The sequence below is a fragment of the Camarhynchus parvulus genome, chromosome 1 (assembly GCF_901933205.1).
Source record: "Camarhynchus parvulus chromosome 1, STF_HiC, whole genome shotgun sequence".
In the NCBI taxonomy this organism is placed as follows: domain Eukaryota; kingdom Metazoa; phylum Chordata; class Aves; order Passeriformes; family Thraupidae; genus Camarhynchus; species Camarhynchus parvulus.
In genome coordinates this window covers 96,339,573-96,352,736 of record NC_044571.1, presented here as the reverse complement: position 1 = coordinate 96,352,736, position 13,164 = coordinate 96,339,573, and the positions used below count along the sequence as shown (strand labels likewise).

Sequence of the window (13,164 nt, the reverse complement as noted above, 5' to 3'; positions counted from 1 at the left end):
CTTACACCAGCAGGAGGCAACAAGACACCCTGGGACTTCTGCCTGGCTCAGGTCAGAAACCAAATTTCTTCCTTCCTTCCTTCCTTCCCTGCTCAGTGCTTTTTTTTTGTCAATTTTATTATAGCTTTATTTCCTTAACCCAAGCAGTATGCAGCTGAAATATATGGCATACTCTGGCACTGCTCTCAGAGCAGGTGGACTCAAACACCATCTGTATTCACACCAAACTATAAACTGCTTGTGCCTACACCAGGATGAGGGGGAAAATAGTCATGCAAAAGACCGATTGACTGAAGCTTACCTGTTAAATGCTCATAGAACAAGCCCGATGTGCTATTTTGCATCATAAAACTTACGAAGAAGTAAATCCATCCATTCAGTAATGAGCCATTATGGCTCATTAGAGGCTCAGCCTGCAAAGTCCAAAGTGTAAAAACAGGCATATAGGACAAATCTGAACTAAGCATTGTACCCTGCCCTCTGCCTGAACCAACCCCTTACACGTATCTGGTAAATGATTTATAAACCTAAAGATAGCAAAGTATAAAACTGTATCACTCTCTTCACTTTACAAACGAAACCCTTTCTGAATAATTTGCCATGGCTCTGAAAATGTTTCAAATTTTGGTGTCTGCTCTGCTGTTTATAGGTAAGTGCTTGGCATCCTATCTCATGTCATTCTCTTCATGCTTGTTAAAGAGTTGGCTGGCAAAAAAACCTGTGTTATCACCAGAACAGCGCCAAAGGAAGAGAATTAACTGGAAATCACTGTAGCAGGGACATACAGGACAGTGGGTGACTGCAAGATTGCATGGCAAATTCTGTGAAATATAGTTTGATTCTGCTCCTCGTGACTACTTTTGAGCTTTTTACTGCTCATGTATCAGTAAGAAGGATGCATTTCTGACTGAAAGGCATTCTTACAGGATGATTTTCTGAACTGTTAAAATTGTAAAAAGAGCTTGATGCTGTTTCTACAAAATCTTATTTAAATATTATTCTTATCTCAACATTTATTGTTTGTAGGAAACAATTTCACATGCATTTATAAGGATCCAAAATAATCTGTTTCACAAGTGATTTCTGGAATACCTGGATTGAATTTCTTAAGGAGACTGATTGTTTTAAAGCACTCTGGCTGTCTGGATGCTGATCCTTCACAGCACTGTGTAACCAGAGCATCTACAATCAAGACTCAACCTGTAAAACTTGGACCAGAGGGAAAATGGATGGGGCAGGGCTACCACATGCTCTTCCCAAAGCAGCACACGCTGGTACAGTCAATGATCAGTGATGCACGTGCTGCAGGATTAATCTGTTTCTCACAAAATTTGAACAAACCAGGCAGGCAGTGACAGCTGACTTCCCAAGTGATTGACTGCATCTTGACAAGATGGTCTATCCACATGCATGCATTAAAAGCATTTCTTATATTTGAGTGTTCCAATACGCATGCAGCAAATGCATGATATGAGTAGCTAAGGCAGAATAAGGGAGATAATGATTAATTGTGGATTACTGAAAAATGTTTTGTAAATTGGGACCACAGTCAGGTATAATCTCTCTCATGGTTTGAATTCACTTCCATGCCATATGAACCTGAGTTTTGGCTGCAGTGAGGCTCTGTAGGGAAATAAGGAGATGGAAAGAGACTTTGTCTCTTCAGCAAGTTTGAGCTCACCTATAAACCTTTCCCCCTTATTAGTCCTTCCTGATCTGCACTTGAACTGGTACAATTCCTGAGTACTTGCCTATCTGCTTGAACTTCACCTCCTTTCCACTGAAGGCCATTTATAGCACAAACAATGTCACAGAGGCCAACGTGGGAGCACAGCAGCTTGCAGCCCTTCCTTTTGGGAGACTTTACTTTCATCTCTTTTATGCCTCTTGTCTTGTTTACCCTCTTTTTCAGGTTTCTATTTTTCAAAATACATGCAGAATTACCTTATTAGTAGTTTTAATGAGCTGTTAAAAATTTAATTAATTGATCACAATCAGTTCAGTTTTTCATTAATTGTAAATCCTTTCAGCAACAGTGAAAGTGGTGGTGAAGTAAAAGAGACTGTAAAACTGTTGTGAGAATCTTCTTTTTCTTCATGCCCTCAATTCAACTGCTATAAATCACTCCTCATAGTACACCATGGTCACAATGCTTGGAATAGGCTCTCTGGACCTTTTGCTATAGCTTCTGGACAGTGCAGCAGCAAGGGATGAGGTAGGAGTGTGATGTCTTGGCGCTGAGATAACTGCTGAAGTCTCTCAGGTGTCTAATGAGGGTGTATTGCTGTAAATGGATGTAGAAAGGAAATCTCAACAGGACCCACTGAGTGGACCAATGGACTGGTGCTTTTTCTAATACTTTGCTGCAGTGGAAGTAGCTCCTTCCCTAGGATTATGTAGGATTTTTGGCAAATTGCCTTGCTATTTACCCATGCCGGAAACTGTCCTGACCCCTGGCATCATCACACATATTGAATATGTTCAATAGCTAATTCTGCATTAAGTGTCTGTAACTTTTCTGCCTTTGCTGATAAGGGAATGAGGCTGATGCTATAACTCTAAGGATTGTTAATGTCATCTCTTGAACCAGACAGCTCTTTGTGTCCTGTGATATGAAATTAAGAATTGTCAAAGAATAAAATCTATTTTACTTCAAGCTTGAAAAAGAAACAGATAAGGCCAAAATTTCAAAGACTGGATGATATAGAAGGAGTTGAAGCACTTAATCAGTGACTTTAAATCCTGCTGTCAACAGGTATTAGCGAATCTGACTAATTTAATTCTATTCTAAGGCTTGTTACCATCCAAACACACCAGGATACAAAGGCTATATACATGTGGGAGGATGGATTGTAGGAGAATAGAGATAGTGCTGAAGGCAATCTCATCCCTGTGGAGTTGCAGCTGTACTAATTACCAAAGAGTAGGAACAGGCCTGCCTTTAATATGTCACAGCTATGTCCAATAAAGATGGGTGTTATAAAAAAGTGCGTTAGGAGTTTGTTGGCTCTGCTGTGCAGAGTAGTAAGGGTAAGGCAGTTGTGCAAGGGACAGGAAGGCGTCAACTGGCTGTGCAGAAGGAAGAGTAAAGGAGTCAGTGTTGTGAGGAGCTGCCCACGGGAACTCAAAGACAGAAGGTCTGAAAGTTTTGTAGTGAGATGATAAACTGATGGTGCCAGTCAGATTGGTGCCAAGCACTGACACCAACATTTGGTGGCCTGTATGGGGATGGGTCCTGACATGCGCATACAAATATTTTAAAAACAATTGGAAAAGCAATGTGCAGGTGTTAGACATTAATACAATTATACTTCTCAACTGAAAAAAAAAGGTGATATCTGGGCCAGAGTAGGCCTGCAGAATCCACAAGTCTTCTTTGCTGCAATCCAGCTGCTTTATGCAGTGTACTGACAGATGCCTTTACTTCCATGGAATGCCACATAATCTAGAGAAATACATGAGTGAGGAGAGAAGCAGCTGCTGCCACATTCTTTTCAGCTGTTGCACTGTGGTATTCTGAGTCCTCAGACTGAGTTCTGTGGTCTGACTTTGTGAACTTAGATTTAGAAAGTCAGATAGCTGAAACATGGTGGGGAGGTGGTCCATTCTGGCTCATTCTAGTCTTAGGAAACACAGCTGAGCTGCAGGCTTGATTTACTTTTCAAAGTTCCTAACACGTCAGCACCTGCCACCTCAGCAAGGTTGAAGTTTAGCTCTGTCCAAGTTTAGCCTCTGTCCGAGCTCTGTCCTAAAGAGCTGATAAGACTGGCAGCCTTACCTCCATGAGCTGAGATTTTGACCAGAGTCACCATAGCTAATAATAAGATGGGTTATTAGACCTAAAGGAAAGGAGCCAGAGCAATTGCCAACTTTTGACCTTTAAATTACATTGATATTAACTTAAGCAATTTGTTTTCAAGTTGTCAGAAACTTGCAAGTCTTCAGAAACTAGGAAGAAACAGTAGTGTGCACAGAGAATGTTTGAAGTGCTGCTAAACAATTGTCAGGTCTTTTATAAATATCACAACAAATCAGAGATAAAGCACTTTTCCCTGTGGTAGATGCACGCCAGGGGTAAATTTTGGTCCTAAGCCTAGAGATTGCTCCTTATCACTTATACATAGTGCTGATCTGGACGAAACAAACAGGCTTTGGGGTAGAGAGTGGAAGAAGAAACATATCCTGTTATACATAATGCTGATCTGGATAAAACAAACAGGCTTTGGGGTAGAGAGTGGAAGAAGAAGCATATCCTCTACTAAGGCAAGCTTGAAGATTTGTCTTCTTATCATTAAACTCTGCCATTAGATGTGCAAATTATGGCCTGCCTGTTCTCCCCAGACTACTAAGTATACAATGGCTCTTGCTCCTTAACTTTTACAAAAGAAAATGTATCCCAATTAAATAGGTCCCTTAGCAGGCAAATGTGTCAAAACTTCATCCCATACTCACCTTTTTGATTGTGTGATGAAGTGGATCACTGCACATTCAGTTGACAGAAAAAGATGTCTTCCTGGGAAGATTTTGTGGCTGCACCCAGCTGAGTATGTTGCTGTCTAGAAATGTATCCTTGTAAAGAGAAATTTGCTTCCATTCAAGTCTAGGATGAAGAGATTTTAAAGCACAGTAATTTAAAATGTATCCAAGTTGATTTTCTATTTTGAGTGCAGTTTGGTTGCTATACTGTGATATTTTTTATTATTACTTTGACATTCCAAGATATTTGATATGCCTTTTCATAATCAGGCTTTTGTCATTGGTTTGGTTTTTCTTTTTTATATACTCAATGCTGGATTAAGTGCACATTTGCTTTTTTGATGAAGATGGCAAGGCTGTATCACCATCTCTCCTCAATTTTAGTCTCAGATCATAGTAATCCAAAATTAGATGCTCAGAAGGTGTGGTAGCAATAATGACTACTAACAGTTTTCCCTCTGGACAATGTCTTTAGGTGCACAGGATAGACAAAACTATCTGCTGAATGCCATAATTACATGAGCTAAGCATCTGCTTGCTAAAACCAGCCAATATTTTGTATAATTTGCTTTTCATGTGAGAACACTGAGTGAATCTTCAGGAGATGATGAAAGGAAACATTCTAACTGGTAGCAGCTAACGCAACCTCAGCAATAGTTCACCCTCTACACACATTCCTCCTGTTTTCCCACGGGAACTTTTATATCTAAAAGCACTTTTCAAATCATGTATTTATCTAAGAGAGGAAAACAGTATTGAATAATAACAATAAAAAACCCCACAAATAAAAAAATACAACATATCTGGCTGCTCTTCACGGTGAGTTAACCGTATCAGTACAGAACTCAAAGTTCTTCATTTTTTGCAGCTCAACTTTATGCACTATGAGCCATTTTCTTAATATCACCCACTTGTTCCTAACTCCCTCTAGTCTCACATCAGATGCTCTGAAATTCCAATCTCCTTGTTTGTGTGCTAATCTTCTACAAGATGCACTCCTTCAGGAATACTCTGTGTTTGTAAAGCAAATCCTTCCACAATATTTTGTTAAGCTGTTCAAAAGGAGGGGGAAAATTACACCCAATCCAAGAAACTTCAATTGAAGCAAATTGAGTTCATTTGATGAAAGCTCTACACTGTATTCAGAGGGGCTACTCAGATGGAGACAGCTGGTCTGATGACCCCAGGTCTACATTAGAGCTAAATGAAGACCTTGCTTTCTCTGAGCTCTGCCAGAGCACAAGCAAATGTGCAGCCACGCTGAAAGACCAACATGGCTAATTCTGGTTATGCTAGAAATGATCTTGCTGGAGTTTTTCCAGAGGTGAATGAAGTTTGCCATGTTCAGAGACTTACTGTGATCTCTACAGCAAGATAAAGAGAGAATGAGATAAGCCTAAAGGATTAGGTGATATACAAAGGCCCTTACCTGATTTTCTCTTGGTACTTCTGCCTTTTTGGAGTGCCCCAGCAGCTGGGGACTAGTTCTGCAGAGACAGCTCCCAGGAAATGAAATAGCAGCTAGAAAAGGATAAGAACTGGGTGTCAGCATTGAAAAGAGAAGCTAAGAGCAGTGCTGGCATACCTACTTCTCAGAGTAGGCAAGTGCACTTCAGTCAAAGTGAATACTTAGCCTAGTTTAGGGGTGGCATTTCTTGCTGGATACCGATGCAGCCAGAGGAGGCTATCTATTAAAAATTGATGTATAGTACCCTGAAGATGCAGCTCTCTGTGCCACAGTAGCTAAGATAACACCTCACTGTCCCACCAGTGGAATGACAAGGTAATTTTTGAAGGTGCTGGCAGCAAGAAAAAACCTACAAAAAAGCAGAGCTGCTTAATGTCCTTTTTTTTCAGCTTATTTCAAATTTGGAGGGCCAGAGCACATATTGGTGATAAAATGTAATGTTTAATGGCCCTTACTAACTATATGTACATTTAAAGAAAATGGAAGCCTTTTAATGAGTCAATTTCTGATCCCAGTTCAGTTATTTCAGTCCAGAAATGTAATAATGAGCTTACAAAATATTTAATACAAAAAAAAATTCCCCAAATTCCCTAAAAAGAAATTAACAGCTCTGAGATTTTTCTGTTGGAAAATAGTAAATTGCCAGAGGAATTTGAAAATTACAACCCTTTTTCCCTTTCCCCCAAAAAAAAAAAAAAAACCCCCCTGTCTGAATGTACCTTTTTTTCATGGAGTTGGTAACATTTTTGAAGATGGTATTCCTTGAAAACTCCTTACGCTAAAACTTCTACCTCCACTTTATGATTATAGGAACTTGGAATATGAAGAAACTGAGGTAGCAAGGAACTACTGGGACTGTGATTGCTTACTAAGTAACTTTTCTAAAGTACTATTTGATGTCTATATTAAGAGCAAAGATTACAACTATCCTCACTTTTTTTTTTGTTCATGACTGTATAACCAAACTCTTTCTGATCTTCTTTTTAAGCATTTTTGGCACTGGAAAGAAACAAAGTGAAAGGGAGCAGCAAGCACTCTAGCTCACATATCTTCTACCTATATAAATTCAGCAAACATTTTCTTCTATTTAAAAAACTAAACAGCAACAATACTGTGGATGATTAGGAAAGCCAGCAATAATTACAAGTGAACTGAATTCAACTGAAATTGCATATGAAAGCAAACATTTGATACTCCCAGTTACATTTTCCCCCTAGAAATTCAGGAATCAGGGCATAGGAGAGCTGTGAGTGAGGTTATAGATTGCCCTGCTGAGCTCCTACTCTAAGACATATTAGAAAAAGGTTGAAGTTCTTGGCCCATGTGTTCCAAGTATGTGCAGGTCACTCTCAAGTGTCCATTTAAACCCACTTGACTAAATTGCAGCACAGCTGTTTACAGACACTGGCCTCAGCTCAGCTGATGGATCTGAGCTCCATCTTAATCAGTGGTTCATTAAAAATTGTGTGATTTGGACTGACATGCTATTTTGGACTCTTTTAGCCCCAAATTAATTTATGTCCCAAAATTAATTTATATCTCAAACACTCGAGACTAAAAAGAAAAGGTTCATTTTCTGTACCAGGACCATCATGTGAAGCTAAAGAGGAGTTCTGACCTTTGTCTTGTGAAGAATAATTTTTTCAAGATCTGTAAGGACTCCTTCTGCATCTATGGTGACCTCAGAAGCTATCTGAAGCAATGCAATAACAAGATTAGAAGTGCAATATCTTCTGTTCAGAAAGTAATTTCCAAGCATGCAGTTTCTATGTTGATACCAATGAGAGTAAATATCACATATAAACCAGGAAGTTCAGAAACCATAGATACATTCATAGGTAGGGTTTGTGTTATTTTAAAAAACTTTAGACTCTCGGCACACCTGAGACTAGTGCAATTATAGTCTAAGAGGATTTTTGTAACAAAATTTTGCATTAAAAATAAATTACTTCCTTAATTAAGTTGTAACTTTATTTAATATATATTATTTAATATATTATTTAATATATTATTTAATATAAACAGCAAAATAATGATTTAGAACATTTGTTTTATTAACTTCAGGCCTAAAAAGAAATTTTCTTTTTGTGAATCTAAGGTAGGACCACCTTTGATTTTTAATAAATAAACTACAGATTCAAAACCATGTTCTGTGGACATAAGCATATTATTGAAGTGTACATTCTAACATATTTTTATGATATTACAAATATTTATCAGCTTCTGTTTCGAGTGTCCTTGGAGCACCCTTTCTGACAGAAGAATCAGTGAATCAATTCATGCGGCTCAAACGACATGTACCATTTTCTCCAAGCTACTGGGACTCAGGCAGCAGCCAGAACACGTGGGCATCCACTGTGGCTAAACAGGTATCTTCCTTCCTCGTGCAGCACCTACTGAGAAAAAGAAAGCATGGATCTGGAATTAATGTGTAACCTAAATCCTTTGGGTCATGGGAGGAAATTTTTCTGATTTATCAACATGAGCAAGGCTGCTCAATAGTCACAGAGAGTACTTATTTAGTTTTAAAGCTCAGAATATTCCTTTCTGTATTGATCTACTTCAGATTAGTGAATCATGGGCAGCTCTGAGGGAAACAGCACAATACTACATGGACTTGGACCCTTATGCCTTCGATCCTTCGACAGCTGTGTTTGATGGGGTTTCTCAAAAGAGCATTTCATAGACTCGGAGCTTGTGTGTACCTAAGTAAGTAGAACTGACCCCTACAAAACTGCTGACAATTGGTTTATAGTGTCATAACCTGACACAGTGAAAAACCCAATTGTATCTTGAAAAGTTGAAGAAGATTTGTTTCTGCAGTCCAAGTTTAATGGTTATTTAAATGCAGTCATTTTATTGTGGCAGAGTCTTTTTAAGTATGTTTTGGAAAAGCTCATTAAGGGCTTAAAGAATATATATCCTTTTAAAAGTCCACAGAAACAAAACTGCTTCCTATAGAGTTGATTTAAAAAGCAGACAGAAAGCAATTCCTGAGGAGAAAAATAAAAGATAAAAAATGCCATCTATTTCAGTAACAAAACTATATTCAGTGTGGAATAAAACCTCAGCAGAACAAAACAGAGAATGAGACATAGCAGTTGGTAAAAGCAATATTTATAGATTGGCACAGGAGTACATGAAACAAAGTGTTGCAAACTGTCTCAGAGAAATTGTTAAGGATTGGACACATTTTTGGAACAAAATTTTTTTCAAATTTAGGGTACAATTACTAAATGATTCAGTTGGACAAGCACAATACCCACATTATTCCTGTGGAGCACTTTTCCTGTGAAGATACTGCAGTCCTTAAAAACGGACAGGAGCAGGTAGAACTAAAACTCTACAGTTTCAGTATTTAAAATAATTACTAAAACAGCAATCTGTCAGTCTGACTGAAACCACTAATAGGAAAATGGATAAACTTCTGTCATGGTTTGACCCTGGCACAATGCCAGTGCCCCCATGAAAGTACCTTCTCCTCAGTGTCTGATGTGAGATGTGACCAGGAATAAGCAAAGCAGGCTTCTACTTAGGAATAGAAGAAAAGTTTATTAACTAAACTACAAGTAAAAAGAAACACACACACACACAGGGAAAATGAAAACCCTACAAAAACATTTCCTTCTCTGCCCACCAAATTTTCCCAATACAATACATCTCTCCACAAACAATCAAACCTTCCCCCAAATTCCCAGCTCTCAGTCCATCACCACCCTTCAGACAATCAATCCTCCATTCATCAAGAGGAGAAGAATCCTTCTTGTGCCATAGGTTTCCCTTGGAAACACTGTTTCCGTGTCACTCGTGGCACCACCCAGAGTACATCTGCCGTGACTTCTTCCTTTCCTGTCCAGTGCTCTCACCACTGAACATGGATCAGAGCTGCTTCTAGAGTTGTCCCTTTTAAGGGTGCTTTGTCCATTTCCAAAAAGAGCACAGTCTCTCCTTTCGGTACATCTGTCTCCCCCAAATTTTGTCACTCCCTGGGGCTGAGGGGTACCAACACTGAACCCTCTTGGTTCTGAGCCATCGCCCCCCGCCTGGACGCAGTCTCTGTGTCACAGGAAAAATGTTTCAGTCCATGGCTATACAAGAAAAAGTCCAGCCAAAGGCCACTCCATCATTTCCTGCCACGTAGGATTCTTCTCAAGTTCTCTCACAAACCTGCATCACACTTGCCCATTTCCTGCTCTTCATCTCTATCTCTCTTCTCATTCAACTCCAGGAGAATTAGCATTTGTAAGGTTTCCATCATCCAAGAAAAGGGTTAAAAATCTCAGTCTCTGCCTGTCCAGAATTCCCACGCCCTGTATGCACCTTCTTGCTGCACCCCCCTTCTCCTTCTCGGCTGGCCATGCTATCAAATTTGGCACAAGCACAGACACCAGCCCGCTCTCTCTCCTGGGGCGGGGTGGGAGGCCGCCCGATGTCTCTCTGTGCTCCTCCACCCTTCCATCCTCAGGGGCCTTCAACCCCCTCTCTGTCCAAGGCCTGGCTCACCTCACGGCCGTATGGCTTTTCCCCTCCCCTGCCCAGTCCAAAGCCAGTCAGGGGAGCTCTGGACTCTTTGCTGACCAGAACTCAAAGAGGGCCTCTCTCGCAAGAGCTCTGCTTTTAACCCCTGTGTTCTCAGAGACGTATCCAATGCCCCAGTGGCCAAACCAGCTGCCAGTACTAAAATCTGAACAGCTATTGGCCTGACCACAGCATATCCCAGAAAACCTATTTCCTCTTAAACCACGACAACTTCTAATATACTTTGAATTGAATATGATTTGAATTTTATTGACTTAAAAGTACCTTTCTTTTTGAAAACATGTTTCATTTTGAAATGCAGCTTTTGAAAAGACCTTTTATTTTTTTATAAGATAGGAATTTGACTTGGAGACTCTCAGAGTAAGCTTTGCAGGACTGTTCCACCTGAAAGGTGACACCAGTTTCACTTACTCTGAGCAGAAGCAAAGTAGGAGACAATAGCTAAAAGCTATAATTTACTTTCCCTCCTGCTGAGGCTTCAGCTGGAGCCCTTGGGCAACTGGAAGGAAGCACCAGGTTATTTATTCACAATTTCTAATACTGATGTGAGTGGATAGCAGCAGTCACTTCTGCCTTGTGACAAATTTACCTGAAGACACTTTGTTCAGTTTTCTGAAAAAAACCCCACTGTCTTTCCCATCAGAAAAATTCCTGACAGAGAAAAGCCCTTTGTCTAATTACTGGCTGTGCATCCATGTGCCTGATGGCTGTGATTGCAGCAGCTGCCAGGCACACTCCAGGATGAGTTATGCCTCCAGAAAGATAATCCTAATGATTGTTGTATGACAGGATTAAAGCCACTTACATAAACACATTTGCAGGCACTCCCGCTGAAATATGGTTATGATTTCAAAGCAAGGCTAGTTAACTCGCAGACTGAAATAAACTTCCCAGTGCTAATGTGACAAGAATTGACATCTAGAGTTTTTGAGAAGCCATATAGTAGCAAAGAAGCATCAAGCTAGAAGTTACAAAGACCATTATGGAAAAGTAGAAGAATTCTTTCCAACCTTATTTTTCTTGATTAGTGATAGTTCTGAAATGGAAAGCCTATAAAACTTATGCAGGAATCTGGTTCAGGGGCTGTACTTCCAGAAGAAAACATCTGCAAAACCTGGCAAATCTGAAGACTACAGCTGTTGACAGGATCTTTAATTAATTCTGTGATTTTTTTTCTAAAAGCAATTTATTCCATCTTTTCTAGCAACAACATCAGATCCTACATGGAGCATCTACAGCAATCTGGGACTCACCTCCACCAACAAGCTATTAAATCCTACACATCTTGTATCTGGCCATGTTAGGATATGGCATGTTATGTATTTGCCATTATGTATTTGATAAGATGACTTTATCTCCTCCCACTTGGGTCTAAACACAAAATTAACACACTAATTCTCTGCATAAATACTGCATATTTTATATTCATATGTAGAACTGAAATGTAGGTCATGGTAAATTGAATAAGTTGAAGAAAACAACCATGAACTTTTAGCAGGTTGGGTTTAAAAATGCCTAGTGTTCAGGTAAAACATTCTTTTGACTAAACAATTGTTTGAAGACACACATTCCTGCTTCTGTGACTGAAAACCACATTTTTATTTCTCAGTATTTTCCTTAAACATTAAATGTTTTTGAGAGGCGAATAAGAAATTAAAATTGGTTACTTTGGATGGATGAGAGAAGTAGAGCACATTTGCTTCAGGTATACCTCTGTGGTTCAAGTGCATTTCCATTTTTTCAAGTACTAGTAGTGGGTGTTGTAGTACACATTCATTCATGTCAATGCTTCTCTTTCCTCATTTAATCTTCTGTACTTGGTCTTGAATGCCAAAATGAACTGAACTCACAGCTATTACTGTGAGTTGTTTTTTCTTACTCCACAGAAATGGGAAATGGTAGAAACATTCATGGCTCCTTTTCTATAAAGAAATGGTGGTGACAAATGTTCTTTATGTTCTTGAGCTTGGAAGTTTCCTGGTTCCTGTTAATTAATGTACCTAATTTCAGATCATCTTTGAAGAGAGCATGAGGCTTCCATGTTTCTTTTATATGTTATTAATATAATGCTAACAATTAAAATCTTTTTCAAACTTGGTCAAAATTTCTGCATGAATAAAGATGACCTGTTGAGGAAACCAAAATGTATGGTAACCTAATGGCAGGGTAGGTGAAGGAAGGAAATTTTTGCTTGCTTTTTATCCCCAAAGAGCAGTTTCTTCATGTTGTACTTTCAGGATTCTTTGTGAATATGGACTGTACACTAACTGGAACAAATTTGAAGATAATGTGGGATCTTCTAGAAAGAAATCCACATTCTGGATTTTTGGCAATCTCTACCATGCTTCTAGGTATGAAACTATCCTTGGTCATTATTAATTTCCCTGCATAGGACAATGGGCCTGAAATTGCCATTATCCATTAGCTGAAGCTGAAAATTCATTAAACAGTTGAAAGAGATAAATGAGGTGCAAGTTCAGTATTTGCCATGTAGGATTTCACATCTTTAGTCACATTACTTAATTGTGAACAATTCATTCAAAGATAAGGGGTGACAAGCAATATATAGACTAAAGACCTCACTGGTTAAACACAGTCATGGCCTGTCCCTGCTGCCTGCCTTCTCTGCACTGGTCAATCTTGGATAAGCTAGGGGTCCAGACCCTAAAAATTCCAGTGTT

At 39.2% G+C, this 13,164-nt stretch overlaps 1 protein-coding gene across 1 annotated transcript; it reads left to right on the top strand.

Moving 5' to 3' along the window:
- The first annotated feature begins 600 nt into the window (after positions 1-600).
- On the top strand, positions 601-11,787 carry C1H3orf85 (chromosome 1 C3orf85 homolog). The gene is made up of 4 exons (XM_030947664.1): positions 601-649; positions 8,165-8,313; positions 8,511-8,596; positions 11,688-11,787. The coding sequence occupies exons 1-4, from the start codon at positions 601-603 to the stop codon at positions 11,785-11,787; spliced, it is 384 nt and encodes a 127-aa protein (XP_030803524.1).
- Positions 11,788-13,164: the final 1,377 nt, after the last annotated feature.